Genomic DNA, 18899 nt, shown 5'->3' with positions numbered 1-18899 from the left:
GTTACCATCCCTGCTGGCCCTCGCTGCCTCAGTCCCACCTAATGAAATGAGAGAACTCGTGTCGTTGCCCATGCTATGCAGAGGGATGCCTTTACCACTGCTTCAGGGCTGAGGGAATCCTCATTTTTCCCCACGTACGGATATTAAATGTCAGCGTCAGCAGCTGGCATTCTGCAGCCGACGCCGGCAGAGGGGACATCTCGATGGCTGTCGCCTCGGCGGGAGAAGCAGGGGGAATACAAATGCAGGCAGAGCTCTGCACTGACCAAGCCACAAAGAGAATACCCTTTGGCGGTGTTCCTGCTCCTCCTGGAGCTCTCTGGGAGGGCAGAGGCTCCTGGAAAGGGTGCCTGAGAAGCACCCATGGCCATCCTAGGAGGAATCCCCCTTGGGAGCGACTCCTACAGCCAGGCGCTGTGGCACGGGGGCTGTGGGAACTGCCTCTCTGGAGGGGCACAGGCCAAGCCCTCGCTCCGGAGGACACAGCCCCTGGGGAGGCGGGGGGGGGGGGGGGGGGCACAAGGAGGAGAAGGCAGCTCTGAAGCTCCCAGGAACTGCGACTGGGTTTTTCGCACCTGCAGCCACCACCCCTCGGTGCTGCACCTCAGGGGCCGCTGCTGCGGGCTGAGCAGCCACATTACCTCACCCTGGGGGCGAGGCAGGCAAAGTTAGGACCTCTCCTCGTTTTTCTCCTCCCCGGGCAGCCACTCCCCATCATCCGCATCCACCCGCCAGCGGGCCCATCACAGGCATTTTAATAGCCGGGCTTTCCTTAAAAAAAAAAAAAAAGAAAAAAAAAAGAAAAAGAAAGAAAAAACCCTTCACCACCCACGCGGAGATGCTTTTTTCAAGGGGAAAATAAATAAATAACCCCCAAAGAGCATCACGGCCATCCTGCAGCAGGTGCTCGGCGCTGCCACCGCCCCCCCCCCCCCCGCACCTTGCGAGTCATCCCGGCTTCCCCCCCCCCCCCCCGCTCCCCCGCCCCGGGCGGCCGTCGGGTGCCGCTTGCCATCGCGCTGGGAGATATTTTCGGGTGGCAGGAGCCGCCTCGTCATTTCCGCCAGGAGGAGAAAAAGACACCGGTGCGGGCAGAGCCGCAGAGCCGCAGTCCCCCGCTCGCCGGGGAGCGACCCCTCGGCGGGGCCGGGCCGTGCCGAGCCGGGCCGGGAGCTGCCGCCGCCGCCCGCGGGTCCACGGGGGCGGGAGGCGTCGGAGCGTGCTGCTGCTGCCGCCTCCTCCCCTTCCTCCTCCTCCACCTCCTCCTCCTCCTCCTCCCCCTGCTGCCGAGCCGGCAACATGAACTGAAATCCCCAGAGAGGCACAGAGGCGGCGAGCGAGCGGAGCGGAGCGGAGCGGAGGCAAGCGGGGATTTAGCGGCTTTCTTCATCCTCCTCTTCATCATCCTTCTCCTCCGGGGGCAGCCCCGGCTCCGCGCAGCGCGGTCCCGGCGCCCCGCACAACCTCGCCCCTCGCCCGGAGAGCGGCGGCCGCTCGAGCCCCGCGCCGCCGAAGCCCCCCATGGCCCTCATTATGGAGCCCGTCAGCAAGTGGTCGCCGAGCCAGGTCGTCGACTGGATGAAAGGTGAGCGGCGCTGCCCCCCGGTGTCCCCCCTGTGTCCCCCCATCCCCGCAGGTGCGGGGGGCTCCGCGGCTTCCCCCGTGCCGGGGTCCCGCCCCCCAGCCCCGCCGGCTCCCCCCGCGGTTTTGGGGAGGGGGCTGCCTTGGGGTGTGGGGGCAGCGCACCCCCCTCGGCCCTTGGGCGCGGGGATGGGGGCCGCAGAGACGGAAGGTGAGCCCCGGGAGCATCCCCGCCGGGAGCGGTGCGAAACGGCTCCCCAAATGTAAAAGTTTAACCTCGTCCGTGGGGATGTGGGGTACGGCGGCCGCCGTCGGTGCTACCGGGGGGGCTCCGGGCCGGCTGTGCCTTGCCCCCGGCGGAGGGCACCCGGGCATGGCCGGGGTCGGGGTGCCTGGGGTCGGCGGTCGATTCCCAGCGATGCCCGGTTGACGTTGACCTGGGTGCCCGGGGCTGCCTTTGTCGGGCTGGGACTGCTCCTCTGCCTTCTCCTGCTCCCTCACCTGTCCTCCCCTCTCTCCCCCCAAATAAAGTCTCTGGAGAATAAAGCTCGGACTTTCTGGAAATGCTTTTCTCGCATTCTGCGTATGCTGCTTTGAAACTGTAATTTAAAAGGGATTTCTTTCCTTTTTTTTTTTTTTTTTTTTTCTTCTTCTCATTTTTACATTCAACTTAGTCCACAGCTGTGTTTTGGATAAATCACCATCTAGTATTATATGTCTTTTCATAAAGATAGAATGACCGGATGGGTACAACTTTTGAACAACTGCTACATTGTGGGAGTTCTTTATAACATGCTGCGTGCTACTAATGTGACAGTTTCACCATCCTTAAAATTTCAGGCACATAGCATATGTTTTCAGTTATTCCATCCTGGCATTTATAGCTGTTGAGTTATAATTACGTTAAGTAACGCACATAGTTCTGCTCTTTCTGAAGTGCTCTAATCCACAGAGTTATAAAAACAGAATAATGCGATGCTTCATATTCGAAGAAATTAGCAAACATCAATAAAAAAAATTGAAGGAGCTACACATGATCAGCATTAAAAGCAAGCCCCTTTCAACTTCAAACTGTTTTATTACAGCCATTTAACTTCCAACATTTTTCCTTCTAAAAAAAGACTGCGTAGGAGTTTTTTCAAATCAATGTCTGAGATACCTCCCCCATATTGTGTGAACACACACAAAAAATAATGAATTTGCAGATACACTTCTGAAGTGTTTGCAAAATGCAGTAACACATCAAATGCTTTTCATAAATGACAGGTGAAGTGCATTACATGCTCTGTTTCTATATTGCATCAATATAAAAATCAGTTATTTAAAAGCAGGAGGCTGAGTAAACGAAATCCAATATTAAAAATTTGTGGGGCTGGAGGAAGGCTTATAGTTAAAAGCCTGTAAATAATGCATAGAGCTGTAGGTCTGTTTTTAAAAATAATTAAGTAAACTTCACCAAAAAAAAAAAAAAGTTAATGTAGTCACACCTACAGTTTGGATTACAAAGCTTGCGTTTAAATGTTTAATCTGTTTATTTTGGTGCAAATGCTCTATTGTTTCTCTGAAGCACTTTCATTCTTACTGAGCAAGCAAATATATCTTACTTCAAGCTTTCATTTCTTTATTTTGTATTCTGAATGGCAGATGAAACTTCATCTAGAATGACGTGCATAGAGATAAACCACCTGCCTTTGGCTAGAGCTCTTTGAGAAAAAAATGCCTAGATATGTGATGCAATTTCAGAAACTGAGCCTAGAAATGAGTAAGACCAGCAGCTGTGTGCAGGTCCTGTTCTGCCTGGTGGGCAAGACCTCCCAAAGTTTGGGGGAAGGACTGTTAAGGGCTGCAGCAACTTCATCTTCCTCAGTTACCATTTGAAGTTTTGCAGAACGTTGTTGCTGAAATCCAGGTGAAAAGAGGTTCTTCTACCTCTTCAAACACATCATCTCCAACAAATTACGTTTCAGAAAGTCTCAAAAATAGCTTATTTATGTTTGTAATTTGAAGAGGTATCCAAGACAGGTAAATGTGTGAAGTGTGAATGGATATATCTTTCTCTTGAGAACTTTGGAGTGAGTGCATTAGTGGTTTGCATTAATGGCAGTCAGTTCTGGTCTGCATAAATTACATTCAGCTTCAAGACACGAGGATATTTTGCTGAGTTACTAGGGTTATTTTACAGAATTATAAATGCTGAACTTGGTTTTAACCTCTTTCTTTAAATAAGTGCCCCTTTATGTAATATGCCTGCTAAAAGCAGCTCTTTAAAGAGCGTTCTTCAAAACAGATTTCAGTGTTCAAAGCACAATCCTTCCTGCAAAAGGAAAATCCTACTGTTTAACATTGTTTACAGTTATCTGAAAGCAAGGGGAAATGAAACACTTTAGATTTTATTGCTCTCAGTGCTTTTGTGATGGTCTTGCTGGTGTGACCTGAACATTTGCAATGAATTCCCTGTCTGGAATTCTTTATTTAGGCAAAACAGCCATTACATCAGTGGCATTTTGTTCAGAACAGTGATAAAGCATTGGAACTAATACCGAAGATGTGAGAAATGAAGACAGGGAAAGTACTCCAACCCTGAGGCGTTACATAAAAGTGCCGAGCTCCCGGCCGGATGGCTGGATAGGGAGTCAGCTCAAGACAGTGGATGTTCTCTGAATAAATACAGCCTCCCCAGTGTGCTTTCATATTTTAATTCCTTAGTATCCACAGTTGTTTTCTGAATCTGTTATTGCTCTTTGGACTCTTGCTCTGCTCGTAGGTGGAGTTGGGCATGGAGTTGGTTAGGTGCGCAAGTAAGCAACTATCTCAATTTTAACCTATGAAAACGTGAACAATAGAATTTGTGGATTAAATATGTGAGCTAGTTGGTGTTAACTAGTTAAAACTTCACAACTGAAAATGGCAAAACAAATGGAGCTTGTGTTAGCAGGCGAGTTTCTGTATATTTTTGAGGTGAACCCACAGACTCTGCATTAACTGTCAAAGAGCTGGAAAAAGAGCAGATGAATTAGCTCATCGTTCCCACAGGATGGTATATTATATGTGGAGGGTAAAATTAATATTTAAGTTAATTTAAGATGTGCATTATTTTGCTTTTCCATATATTTAGTACTAATTATAAAGGCCCTGCATGGATCAGTGAGCTGCAGCTTTGTCAATCAACTCCTCTGCCTCTCCTTTTGAGGACATACGTGGCTTCCACTCCACCGTTGCAAGACGTTGACAAGTTGCATAGGCGAGTGCCGTTGAACGTCATGGCTTTCACTGAGTTGTGAAAGGAACGTGTCAATGTGCTTTGGATTGCTAAGGCTCTGAGGAAACTCAAAGGCAAGACACGCAATTACTTCCCAACCATCATGAGGTTTTTAACTGGGTTTTGTAATTTTGCTTCTTTTGTTTGAGGCTATTTATAATGGCTGTAGTTCAATAAGGGCTAGCAGCTTTTAACAACATTCTAGTTTTAATTCAACACTGTTTTTGAATGGCAGAATCTATTCAAAAAGCCAATCCACCTGGAAAAGTCAAAATTACTTTATCTAACAAAGCTTAAATATTTATTTTTTGTTTGTTGAATGACGGCTCATAGACCTTATACTAAGCTCATAGAGCTTAAACTGTTATAATGGTAGTCATACTGAAGAAACTGAAATCTGAGGCAAGGAGGTGCTTTAAAGGCTCTTAATGCTAAAGAATTTGGCCTTTTTACCTATGTGAAGTCTACTTTATCAGCATTGAGAAGAATGTAAACCTTTAGGAGGACTGGGGAAAGAGAGTGGTGTGAATGTGTTAGCGAAGTGAAAGTGGAGTGTAGAAGTCCCCCATTTGGATGATGAATAATTACATGGACTTAAGAACTGAGCTTCTGTCTGCTCTTTATGTACAAAGGTTCACGTCCATTTTCAGCAGCATGTGTTTGCCCGGAGTTGTTGTGGGCTGCTGACAACTGTGCGCCAGTTGGTGTAATGGGAATTACAAGTTCTTCAAGAAAATGCAAGAGTTTGTGGAAATGCTCTGAAACAAGACTCTTAACACTTAAAAAGAAAAAAAGAAAAAAAAAAGTGTTGCTGTGGGGACCCTTTTAGTCCTCTTTCTGTGTGTGCACAGCCCTAGGACTTCTGTGGCAGTACCCAGGTCCTGCTGCAGTCTCTGAACTATTAGGGCAGCAACAGGGAAGCTCATCAGTGAAGGCACATAACCTTTCACAGCACTGGGGTCTAGAAAGTGGATTTAAGCTTTATAAATGATAAAAGTGACCACTATATCCAGGGTTGCTGTCAGGCCTACTTTAAAAGCTGTTTTTTTGTTGTTGTTGCTGTTTTTTGTTTTCTTTAGCTTCTTTTGAAGAACACTGTTATGGACAGAGGTTAGGGGAGGGCTTTTTCTGGAGTGTGGGATGGACTGTGGTACCACAAAGGTCTATGAGCATCTGCCTTATGCTACCATGCACACCAGAGGTGGTATGCTTGCCCATAGTTATGGGCCCTCATTTTCGGCTTTCAATTTTATCTCCATTTTTATTGGTTTACCGAGTTAGAGGTTCTGTTATATGCTACTTCCCTTCATGTTGTTTTTGATAGCAAATGCAAATATAAGAAATAATACGAAAATTGTAGAGTTGTATCAGGGAAACAAAAGTTGAAGAATTGAGTATGAAAAATACTTGCATTCTGAAACTTTAGTTCATTCTAAGGGTTGTGGTAGATGACTGATGAGCTGCAGAAGAGTCATCAGCTCGAATAGTCATTGCTTATTGCCATATGTAGAATACATCAAGTGTTTTACATTTTGTCAGCATTAAAACTTTTTTTTTTTTTTTCCTTCCAAGAAAAACAAACTGAAATTCTGCTGTATCAGAAAGTACATATAGTACTCCATTAGCTTTGAAGCAATGCTATTAAATGGAGCCATGAATTTCACTGTAATGCCTAGCAAGAAAAGCTTTGGAAAAGCTGTAGAATAATATGAAGTAGTGCCATAGTTGGAGCTTAGTTTTGATGGACTCCTGAACTTGTTAATTTGCATGTAGTTTCTCTGTTCATAAGAAAGTAATAATAATTTCAGTAAGATAAGGCCTTTGTGGAGAGGGGAGTTTTTACAAAGACTGATCATCTCCATCAAGGGTTAAACTGTGCTATTCCAAACTTAAGTTTTAAGGACCCCAGTTTTAAAACTGCAGTGAAAGCACCAATGAAAAATCTCTCTCTAGCTTTTTTTTTTTTCTTCTTTTTTTTTTTCCTGTGAATCTTTTACTTCTTACTTGCACTTACGACATTAGGAATTTTAATAGCATCAGTGGCTACCACACCAGTCACAGCGATATGTTTTAGAGCATTCTGGTTTGTGATTAGAAAACCTCTCCTGTCATTGTTTATCAACAGAAAATAAAACTGAAATTGAAACTCCTGTGTGACAATGCCTAACAGCCCTGGTGTTGCCATAGCAAAGGCAACGTTACATAAGCAGCCGCTCTGCAAATAATTCACACAAGCCAAATTTTAAGCATAACAAGAACATCCATTTCTAAATTAATGATATCTCAGAAGGGAGCTTTCCTAGATGAGGTGATCTCACTCGTTGCCAAAATTAATGTGCTAGTTGGGAAGCTCTTTCAACACTGCCCCTTTACACCTTTATTTTGTTTGAACATATTGTTCTGTTTCTGAAACATCTGTTAGTTTAAATATGGCCTCACAATATGTTTTCTCCAGTGTTGCTTTTTTTTTCTTCCAACAGTTCAGTGAAGTTCTGTATTCTGATCTTATTCAGATTTATTTGCATGTTGCTGAATTAATCCAAACAATTTACAAATGCCTTTTCTGGTTAAAGGCTGTCAAGCAAGGCAGTGATATAAACCAGATCATTTCTCAAATGAGAGTTTTGAAATATGTTTACATATGTATTTTTAGAATCGTTGGAAGTAGTATTCTAGCACTCTGATAATAATGAAGGAGGCAGTTTTATTTTCTAAAACCCAGACTGGCAAAGGATCTGTTCTTCCCGACTGATCCTGCAAAGGGTCAGCTAACCATTTAATCTCAGTAAAGTTACTGTAGCATTTGATTGTATTGCATTTCTTAGAGTCAGGCAGTAGTATTTGTTACTGATTTCCAAAGGAATATGGCAAAGCTGTTTCCTGAGAAAATTCTTCGTGTATAGGCTTGCATTCAGGGGTATGCTACTACGAGAAAGAGAAAGCCTTTTCCTCAGGCTTTCATTCTATGTGGCTTCTGTTTCTTTTTCAAGAGGTTAGTATTTCCTAATTAAATCATAGGATAACCGGAATGGTGGTCATCTGCAGCAAGCACCCTTAGCAGAATAGCTTTAGATTCCTTGATCCAAATAAAACAAATTTGTACTACTGTCACACTTATTGTTTAAATAATTCATTTAATGAAACATTTAAACATTCAGTTTAGAAGCTGAATGGTTATCAAAACAAATGCTGTTGGGTATGGACTTCCATGTATATTACTGAACAATTACAATTCTGGAAGGTCTGTGTTGTGAAACTATGAATACCATATTTTCTTCATTCTAGTCTCCCGGCTTTTCAAATGTATCTACTTTTTTTTTTTTTTTTTTTTTCCCCCTAAAAAGGTGAAGAATTATGGAGATGGAGTTCAGCTATATTTCTCAAGAAGAAAAATTGGGGCTGGGGGGCTAATATTTGACCCATGTTACAGACAAAATACAGAGGAAAGGAACTGCCGTATAAACGTCCTTGCAGCACTGAGCAGGGTATTTATTTTCTTATTGTGGGACAGTTGGACATATCAGGACGCTTACTCTTAAATTTAAGATAACTTCCTCTCCTGGAACAAGCATCTGCTGCTTCTGACAGTATTCCTGCAAGTGAAGTGTTGGAAGACACAGCTCCATCAATCTGTGGCACCCAGGATGAGCATCATTCACACATACATTTCTCCCTCATTGTATACATATGGGGGTTAGAAGTGATAGAAGATAACAGGTAGATGAAGTGACTTTTTTTTTCTACTTTATGTGCAGGGATCTCTCAAGTCATTTTAAAGCACTAGAGGCTTGAAAATCTAGTGGTGGTGTTTTGTTTTGTTTTTTTTTTTTTTTTTTGTTCTGCCTATCTGCCAAATAATATCATCTCTGAGAAAATAGCTGTGGATGTGATCTTTTAGGGTATTTGGCTTTTTTTTTTTTTTTTTTTTTTTTAAGTAGAAATTTAGGGCACTTGATACCTCAGATGAAGTGCCTAGAACAGTAATTTCAAAGTGTTTGGCCTTACATGATTAACATCTGCTACAGTGCCATATGGTAGGAATTTCCAAGTAAACTGTTAATTAATATATGAGTGTACCAGAGTAAGCTGTAATTAAACTATATTCAACTGAAGTGTATTATTTTAATATAGTGGGAAGCAAAGTGCTGTACTTCTGTATTATATCTTTTCTATTGTGTGAAAAAGAGGGCAAAAACTTGATGAGAATGAACTGAGTTTTTAAATCAAAGGTTCAAGTGCTTTTTTTTTTTTTTTTTTTTTTTTTTTTAATAAATGGTTTAAGACCTGCATCAGCATCAAACATCCACTGATTTAAGTGGAACAGGGTCTTCCTCTTGGTAATGATGAATTTTAGATTGCTAATGCTGTGGAGACTCCTCTGCTAGGGTTTTACTGGTGTTTGGACTCTAACACATGGGGCCCCTGTACTTTCATTTGGTGAAGCCAGTATTTTAAAAGTGGCAGTGTGTGCTGTGTGGGTAGTCAGTGGATGTACAGCTGAGCTGTGCAAGCATGTGAGCCATGTTGATATCACTTTAAATATTAAACCATCAGGCTTTTATGAATTCCAGAAATGGCCAAAAACATACCTTTTTTCTGTTCTTTTATAAAGGTACAGACCTGGCTGCTGGGTGACACTGACTGAGTCATGCCTATGCCACCTGCACTAGTACCTCCAGTGGGACAAAGTCATGTTTGAGCTGGCCAAAATGATCTGGAGAAGTGTTGGGTGGGAGCTAAGGATGAACACAAGCAGGGACTCATTGTTCCTCTTCTGTAGAGCAGGATGTACATACTACTGCTGAGGAGCTGGCTAAGTCACCTCTTGCTTCCCTCAGAGGCTGGTTGTTGGTCCTATAGAAGTTTATAACTGTTTTTGTTAAACTGTAGAATTTATTTTTAGTTTGGCCAGATCCACCAGTTGCCAATAGCTACAGCTATAAATGACCTATTTTAAAATAGACTCTTCTTCTCTGGCCTCCATTCTCTTTCTCTTTTCCTTCTCTCCTGATAAACTTCATGTCAGTAGGAAGGTAAAGAAAATCTTCCTCTTCATAATGAGGCCAGGTAAATATAGGCGGACATTTCTATGTTGAGTAATTCACTAGATGGCATTCTTTCCTCTGAGTCAAGGCTGAAACCATTCCTGGGGGTGCCAAGAGTGCTCAGTGTTTTTCAGTGACATTTGAACCTGAAGTCTTGACCAGGAGTGTTTCCTGAAGGTCCAGTGGCATTCTTCATTATATTGGGGTATTTAAGTCTAGAGCCCTGATTAAATTCCATTTTAATAATTGAAATTTTTATAACTGGATCCCTCTCGCTGGTATCCATACCTGAGCTGTGTCTTCCTTACTTTCTTTAATTGCTCTGTGGTTTTGCTGGGTGCTTTCACACAGGTGATATTTTGACTAGATATAAGATCTGCAAGGCTCAGTGCAATTCTTGTCATTGTTTTGTTTCAGCTTTTCAGGAAACTGTAGTGGAATGACCTGTTGAATGTGATGTAGAAGTTGCTCTCAGAAAAAAAAAAACAAACTAACTTATATTCACAGTCATATACAATATACATTTGTCTTGCATGTGTAAACCTCCTTTAAAAAAAAAAAAAGGCAATTTTCTTCTTGTTTTTGTCTTACTAAAGCACAACTGAATTGTGGGATGGAATATCAGAAAACACCTTCCTGAGCATATAGCACTGACTGACTTCTAGCTGACTTGTTTAGTGTTCTTTTATTGTCATGGACAGAACCGTAATAACTTTGTCTACATTTCTCTGTAGAGATCAAGTATGACTCTTTTTGGTTTGTTTCATTAGAGCCAATCTAATCTTAAAAATAAAAATAAAAACGCCAGGGTGTTTTTATTTTTGTAGTCTGCTTGTACTTGTTTCCAAAACTTTCTGTAAGTGCACTGTGATGAAGTGATCATTACTGCTTTTCAGAGAGGTGCTTATTGCCTTTTTTCAAATATTGTGGTCTTACTGTTAGTTTAACCTCAAATGTGGAGGCTTATTGTTTCTTAAATTTCTCTTTATGTCTTTTAGTACAGTGCTGAGTGTTGTGTCCCATAAGTCCTCTTGAAAATATCTGTGGTCAGTAATTTCACTGCTGGGTACTGGGCTTTAAATTAGATGTAATTTTCATTACTTTAGCCATTATTTCATTGTATGTTTTAAGCCATATGGATCTTAGCTGTTTAATGCAGTCTGTGGTCAGAAGCCTATTTCTGGAGCCCTGATAATTGAGTCCAAGAGCACAATGTAGTGTGAATAATTTGTCATGCTCTGTATGTGGATTTGAGAAAGGTTCAGCCTGGAAGGATAATCATTGCACATAAGAAATTTCCATATAAGTGTCAATCTGAACATTTGAAGGAAGAAGTACCATTTATTATGAGAAAAATAAGAGAGTTAGGTGTATGACAGTACTCTTAAAGAGGGGGAAAACAAACAAACAAACAAAAAACTTTTTTTAATAGGGCTGTTTACTTCATAGCCTTCAAAGTATTGTTTTAGATATCTGCTCTAGCAAATTATATTGATAGCATAGCATTTGAATGCCTGTGTGTGTTATGAGGCTACCCTCAGCAGCTGAAGAAAGCAAAATGGTGCATCATTAAACTTCTGTATTCCTGATTAGTGTTTCTTATTTTTTTGTTTTTGTTTTGTTTTGTTTCATTGTAAATAATGGATTTGGTGTCCTAATAACTATCTTGGCTTGAAGAAGATATCCGAAGAGTCATAGTAAAGCTAATGAAGGTGCACTATCTGTTTCCTTAACGGAAATGTCAGCACTTGAAAGTGGTTTTACAAGCTCAGCCATCCAAGGCCTTGGGAAAGACAAAATCACTTCTCTACAAAAATATACCCCATGTACTATTCAGTAGATGAATAAAAGATACAATTTGTTGTGGAAGGCTAAAAGTAGTTTCTTTTTAGTAACTGAAAGTTTTCAAAGTTTAGAGGGAGCTCACCGATTTTATTTATTTATTTATTTATTTATTTTTGCTTGTTCACTTTTGGTCAATAAACCCCTTTTCCGTAGCTTATTTGGACATGGTTTACTTTATCTCCTTATTGTAGCCTATTGTTCTTCAAATCCCTCAAGGTCACACTGAACTATTCAGTTATGAACAGGAGGTAACTAGTGCTAATGAGACATGGATGAGTAAACCTGAACAGACTGGACAATTAGTTACTGCCTCTGGTGCTGTTATCTGATCATGGGATTTTATCTGCGTTCCTAAGATGATGCCTTCTGAAGGAAGGTGTGGTGGTACACTCTAGGTGGCTGCCTGAGCACCTGAATGCAAGGGGTTGTGGAACAGGGACTTGAGTTTGCAAGATACCTTGCCCTGAATAATTTTCATTAATGCAGAGCAGTGCAAACTCCTGTTTAGGAGTGTGAGTGCTGTTTGTGTAATAGAATAACTGAAAATATAACTTCAGTGGGTGGAGTTCCTTCAAAACAAACAAACAAAAATTAACTGAGAACTTGCCTTCTAACTGAAAAAAAGGTAAAGCAGAATAAAAATAAAATAAAAATTCTGCCCAGTCAGTTATAAGAAAAAAAATGAAAGAACCTCACCTTAGAAAATGTTTTTTTTTCAGTTGATAGTATATCACAGGCTGTGGTGAGAGTAGTGACATTGTAGAGCCAAAGGAAAAATGAACACGCTCATAACTCTTCAATTGCATATATATGAAATTAATTCAACTAACAGGCAGAATTAAATAACATCTAGAAATTGTAATACCGTCTTGCCATTTCATTAGATTTCTTCACTTCATATATCTTCAGTAATGTGGTCTATCTTTTACAAGGTAATTGACTTAAAAGCAGACAGTTCTATTTATCCGAAGCATTAAAACTGTAAATCCTAAGCCTGTACCCCCTCTTTTGTTGTGCTAAAATACTGGAAGCTGTTTCTTAACAGATTGATTAAAAAATAAAATTTTACCTCAAGAATTAAAATGAGACTGTGGTTTCTGAAGGGAAAGATCAATGCATAAGAATTTAGTTAAAATTAGTAATAGATTTGTAGTTTTCCAAACAATTTTATCTAATTTACTTCTCTTTCAATAGATGGAAGGAATCTTTGGAAGTATTAAGGTAGTTCATAAATTTGTGGCTCAAAGTTTTTAAGTTCAAAACATTTCAGTAATGTACAATGTCATAGACTGTATTTCCTGGAAAGAAAATGGCTTCCAGACTACAGTAATCTAAAAATGAGTAAATATATAGAAAGAGCCTATAAGTGTTATGATTAGGTATTCAGATCTTAAGAGATCATTTGTTTCTGTTTATACTGCTAACTATTTTAGGATTTTTGTGCCCCTGTGAAACAGCACAAATTGATTAAAAATCAGCCTTCAGTGTTGAGATAAATTAATACATGTGGATCATCTAGAAGAATACATCCTTTCATGTAATCAAACACCATCAGAACAATTGACTTGAATGAACTTGTGATGAGTACTTAAATGTGCTGCTTATAAAGTTATCATCATATAGGAGATGGGAAGTAAACAAGATAGGAGTTCAGAGAGGTCAGATGAGGCCAGCTATAAAGAGTTATCTGACTGCTTTTTTTTTTTTAACCTTTTTTCCCCCTTCTTTTAATGATTCTTTTTGCTGTGGCATATGTGACTTCATTTAAGTTTGCTCTGTGCTCTTTAATCCAATTGCCTTGTTTAATCAAATGAATGTTTTTTTGTTTGTTTGTTTGTTTTTTAATTTTGTTTTGAATTTTTGCTTTTGTTTTTAGCATTAAATGTGCATATGTAATTAGGATATGTATTAAAGATTAGATTCTTACAATGGGATGTGTGCCAGCTCTTGAAATGAAGTCATGCTTGTCCGGAGATAGTAAATAATAAGCTTAGTAGGGTTTAAAAGATGTGTCTTGCAAAATATTAGCCCCTGTAATGAGCACAAAGTGACAACAGCACATAAATATCAATTGTTTTTCTCCAATGGATCTGTCTGAATACGAGTTTTCTTAATTTGAATTAAATTTTCTTTTGCCAGCTTAATGAAACAAGCAAGAAGGGATGTTTGTCTTTTTAGAAACCACAATTTCCCATCCCACAACAATGACTTGTTTTGAACTGAGGGGGAACAATCCAACATTCATACAACATCTTGTAATCTTTGTTCACTAGACCACATTAAAATAAGAAACTGCTGTCCAGCAAGTCCCTGTTTAGCTGCAAGGGGGAATCATGGATTCCTAGCTTTGCTTTTGGCATGCTTCATATTATGTTTTTCATTTTATTTAACATAATTTCATATTCCTGGGAACAGGGGTTTGAAGCTTAAGGTTCTTCATGCTCTTAAATATCTTGAGCGCTATGGCATGTGAGCATCATGGTGTGTGAGTACACGTGGTGCTGGTGCACAGGTGATCATCAAAGGTGGCATTGACTGGAACAGGATCTGGAGACAAGGATGGATCATTCTCCATGCTAATTCGATCAGCCAAAAGTATGCAATCGTAAGAGTTAGTGTTTTTTGATGACTGCAGTTTTAAATTCAGGCATTTAATTTCTGTCTTTAAGTGCATGAATCTTTCTATAGGTCAAGGCAAAGTAACTCCTCCACTTGTAATCTGGGCAGTTGTGTTTCTGATGTGTTCCCTGACACCTGTGGGAGAAGGGGAGCTGGTGTAGTCCTTCTTTGTGGGTGTGCTTCTAACCCAAAGAAGGGAAAAAGTGGTAATAGTACATTGGGGCATTGTATGACAGAGAAAGTGGAGTAATTTAAGTGTAGAGGAGGAAAAAAAGGGCACAGAGCACACGTTCTCAATCATTTTGCCTTTATGTTAAATTCATTTTTCATTTTCTAAGTTATGTTCATAACTTTTTATTTATACATGCAATTTTTTTGAAAATGTTTGCTTTGGGAGACATGGTATGAAATGGAACCATGAAAGAGAGAACTGCCTGTTCTAATGGGCAAATATTTCACATAGATTAATAAAAGAAAAACAAAATCAGGTAATGGAGAAAATGTTATCTAATTAGTAATATGGGTATGCTTACCAAGGAACCAAACCTCTAGTATCTGGTGCTGAAATTAAGTAGCCATTATACAAAGTAACAGTATACTGCAATGGGTGTCTAGATCTTAGATGCACCATTTTTATTTTTATTTTTATTTTTATTTTTATTTTTATTTTTATTTTTATTTTTATTTTTATTTTTATTTATTTTCTTTGTTTGTTTTGTTTTGTTTCTGGCTAACACACAAAACTTATGTATTCAGTGCTGGAAAGCCTTAAAAATCCTACACTGCCTTTTGTAAGAAACCATTATCTCATCTGTCTGTCTCAACCAAATCAGAGAAAAGGGTTCGTTATACCACAGTTTGTTTTTATTTGTTCCATTTTTTTCCCATGTGCTGCTACCCTCGGCATTGTTTGCATTTCTTTGGTATTAGCGGTATTTCAGTGGCAGGTAAAGAGGCTGCTCATCACCCACTGTACTGCAGGTCCTCCGGGTCCTCCTCATTACAGGGGAGGGAGGAGGTTAAATGCATTGTGTGATCTCTACTTTAAGTGCACTGAAGCATTTCTAACTGACTGGCTTATTTTTTTAATGAAAGAAATTTGTCTTGTAACAGCTTTATATGCCCAGCTAATTAAAACCACTCCATTATATTGCTCTCTATATATCCTGTTTGGTAGGCAGAAAACGTTTGCTCTTTGACAGATTCATTTCTTGCTGGTGTTGGTTTTGTAGAACAGCACTGTCTTGGACTTCTATAACTTAGAAATAATAAGGCATTAAGGCACTTTATGTATTTGAAAATGCAACAATTTGTTAATCATTAATACAGAAAGCATGTTTGGTCTTGTTTAGCACCATAAGATCCAATTTGTTCACCATGTATAAATGCCTCAACATTATGGCAAGACTAAGTTGAGGGACATTTAGTTTGATCCATTAGGCTTGGGAATGTATTTTAAATTAAAAAAAAATAAAAATCATTACAACACATAGTATGCCTTTGTGAGCAATCTTTTTAAAAGCTGTCAGGAAGGAAAAATGCCTTGTTTTAGTGAAGAGGTGGAATTGTCTGAACTTAGGCACTTAGTTTTGGTTGATACCCTTCAAATTATGTGAAGACTTGTATATTTTTCCAGTGGTCTTGTTGCAGTGCTTTGTCTTCTGTACAGATCTGAGCATGCACATGTGGGATTTGAAGGCTTCCACACCACCTGTCACTCCTGATCCGAGATCTGGAGGCCTGAGGAACTGCACCCAGCTGGAGAGCTGGATTGCTGTAGAGATGGAGCCACCTACTAAACAAATCAAATATAGCCTGCTTTTCCTCCTATCTTTTACTTGTGCTAAAAGCTCTGGGATAGTCTGAGGATTAACAACCCCATTACCTTTTGTTCCAGATGTCAAGCAGTCCCTTGACAAATTCTTTGGTGGTAATGTTGGTGCAGATTCTGTAGAATGGTGAAAAGGGAAAAAAGTCATTATTCATTGCTAAAAATTTCACAAATGAGATTTCTATGTAGTGTATTGCTGCTGATCCAGTTGACCAAGTCAGCTGGATTCTTTTTGCAAATCCTGCAGTTTTAAAAATGAAAGCCAACTTCCCAATGCAACATCCCCTCACCTTCCAACAAGGAAGGGCTGGAGAGGGGCTTGAGTAGACACCTTCATACCTGAGTAGAGAGTCCCCTTGCAACAAGGACACCACAGCCTGAATGGCACAACAGAGAAGGTGAAGTGAATAGGAGCCCAGGTTATTCAGAGGGAAAGATCTAGCAGCCAAATGATAATTGTGCATGCTTGTGGCCAAGCAGTAGAAGCCATCACAGTTTGCCATCTGCTTCCCTGTTATTCTTCTGACTGAACATAGAATGGGAGAGAGTTTGTAATTCATAATATGGTATTTTGGGAGAGGTTTGGTGCAAGAAACCAACTGGATGGAGGCCAGTTGTCTTAGGCTCTGTAGAATGTAAGCCCTTGGAGCTTAACTTGTCATACGTGGAAAGGGAGAGGAAATGTATGAAAAGGACAAAGAAGAGTAATGCAAGCTTTTGTTTTATATAGTTTATCTGATTAAACGATTTTTGAGCAATAGAAAACCCTCCTGTCTGCTATAAACTATAGGTCCACTTTGATATAGTACAATGCTTATCATTTTTACAGTGATAAGCAAGATGCTACAAAATAAATTTCTGCTGAAGATAACTAAAGTGCACCATCAAGATCTATATCAGAAGTTTCTTGAAGCTTTCTGAGAAATACCGGTGCTTTGACAAAAGTACTAATATGCTGTGTTGCTGTGGATAGGAGCTGGATTTGCTTCCCATTTGTTACAAGGGCAGGTGGGGTTTCAATGCATATTGCTCAGTAAGTTATGAATTATGAGTCAGGTCATAATAAGACTGTAAAGATTTTTAACAGGGCTCTATAGATAAGGTAAATAGATCGTTTGGGGAATCTGTGCTAAAACAAGTTCAAAATGTCAGTTGGGGTCCTGAAGAATACTCATTATTAATAAAAGCATAGTAAGTGTTAACATTCATGTAAACTCTAGCTTTTATTTTCACCAGAATTTGTGATGGCTTTTAAAGGATTGTTTTCAAGGCTATTTACTGACATTCACAAGAAAAAAAAATAAAATGCCATCATCTTACAGCTGGAGACTAAGCCTCTTCTGTTTTAAAGTTTACGTAAAAGAAATGGTACTAAAATGTCAAGGAAAATAAGCCAACCAACTCTAACATAAAGATAAGAGAAAAAAATAAGTAATTAATGAAATGTGTATTAAATATATAAATGGTGCATTGTATATATATAAATATATATATATATATATATATTTTTTTTTGTAATGGTAACATATCATGAAAAATGCTTATGGCATTTTGCCATGCTCTCAGTAGAAGGTCTTTCCTGACTTTTGTTGTGGCCCATGGCAGCGTGGTTGTGCATTGGCTTGTGTGGGCAGTTAGCAGATGTGCAGCAGGTTAATGCTGGCGGCTCTGCGGTCTGAGGCATCTCTTACATTAGCCCTGTGCCTTCCTGCGGCATTAATGGATTATTCATGTGCTCACCACAAGTGACATTACCTGGCTTGTGAGAGAGGCCTGAATCTAGAAAAAGCATGTGGTATTGTGTGGTAAACTCATGCTAACAAAGAAATCTCTCTCGGGTTGGGTTATCTGTAGAAGGCAAGGGGGGGCTAATATTGTCTTTTTAATTACATTTCTTAAATTGGCAGCTGCCTGTGGACTGAAGTATGGGCTGTGTGGAGCAGAGGGAGGTCAGAAAGCCTCCTCTGTGGGCAGGCAGGCTGAAGGAAGTGCCTGTGAAGTCCTACGCAGCTGTCATGTAATGAGTAATGCCGTGTGGCCTGAGCTTCAGCTACCAGCCCTGTAAGGCTCTGCTTCTGACTCCAGCAAAACAAAACAAAAAAAGAAGTCAAGTGCATTAGTTGCTTTACAGTGTAGCAAGAAACTTTTTAACAATTGATGTTTTTGTCATGTTTTGAATACTCATTAGCACTTAAGATTAGCTATTAAAGGACATGAAACGTTTAATCACCATGTCTTTTCTTATTAGCAGTAGTCACTAGTGCAAAGCTTGTTTAAAAGAATTGTAATTAAGCGGGGGGGAAACCCTGCCATTTAACTGTTTTACTTGGATTGCTGCAATTTCAAGTGTTTGGATTACTGGCCCAAGCAAGCTACATTTTCTTCTCCATGAAATAATATTTTTAAACCCTAAAAATCTCAAAGTAGCAATAAAATAATCCTAAATGTCAAGCAAAAGTCTGGAAGATCCACTTACCACCTCTAAATGTTTAGGCGTTTTTAGTGTTTAGTGCAAAGGTGAATAATTTTACTCATGACTGAAATTAATGATTTCTCATTTTCTAAAGGTCGGCTATTTCATTGAATACTATACATGTAAGTATGATACAACATTGGCTCTATAAGAGCTGCACATTTGTTGAATTGCTTTTTCTTCCCTGGTAGTAGTTGGAGACTTAAAAAGCTGTTTGGAGTAAACTGTTGACTGACTTGAACAAGA

At 40.0% G+C, this 18899-nt stretch overlaps 1 protein-coding gene across 9 annotated transcripts in view; it reads left to right on the top strand.

Annotated features, from left to right (window-relative positions):
- The first annotated feature begins 1206 nt into the window (after nt 1-1206).
- The window catches only part of CNKSR2 (connector enhancer of kinase suppressor of Ras 2), a 220823-nt gene continuing 203130 nt past the window's right edge, over nt 1207-18899 (top strand). For 3 of the 9 annotated variants that reach the window (XM_032202225.1, XM_032202189.1, XM_032202172.1), the window contains exon 1: nt 1208-1585. In XM_032202225.1, coding sequence (XP_032058116.1) covers nt 1522-1585 — 64 coding nt within the window. In that variant the 5' untranslated portion in view covers nt 1208-1521. Of the gene's footprint in view, nt 1586-18899 lie in introns of all 9 variants that reach the window. The other 6 variants (XM_032202217.1, XM_032202162.1, XM_032202153.1 and 3 more) reach the window with 4 other exon arrangements.

The sequence above is a fragment of the Aythya fuligula genome, chromosome 1, assembly GCF_009819795.1.
Source record: "Aythya fuligula isolate bAytFul2 chromosome 1, bAytFul2.pri, whole genome shotgun sequence".
Classification (NCBI taxonomy): domain Eukaryota; kingdom Metazoa; phylum Chordata; class Aves; order Anseriformes; family Anatidae; genus Aythya; species Aythya fuligula.
The sequence above is the reverse complement of the archived record's forward strand: the minus strand, read 5'-3'. Positions and strand labels throughout refer to the sequence as shown.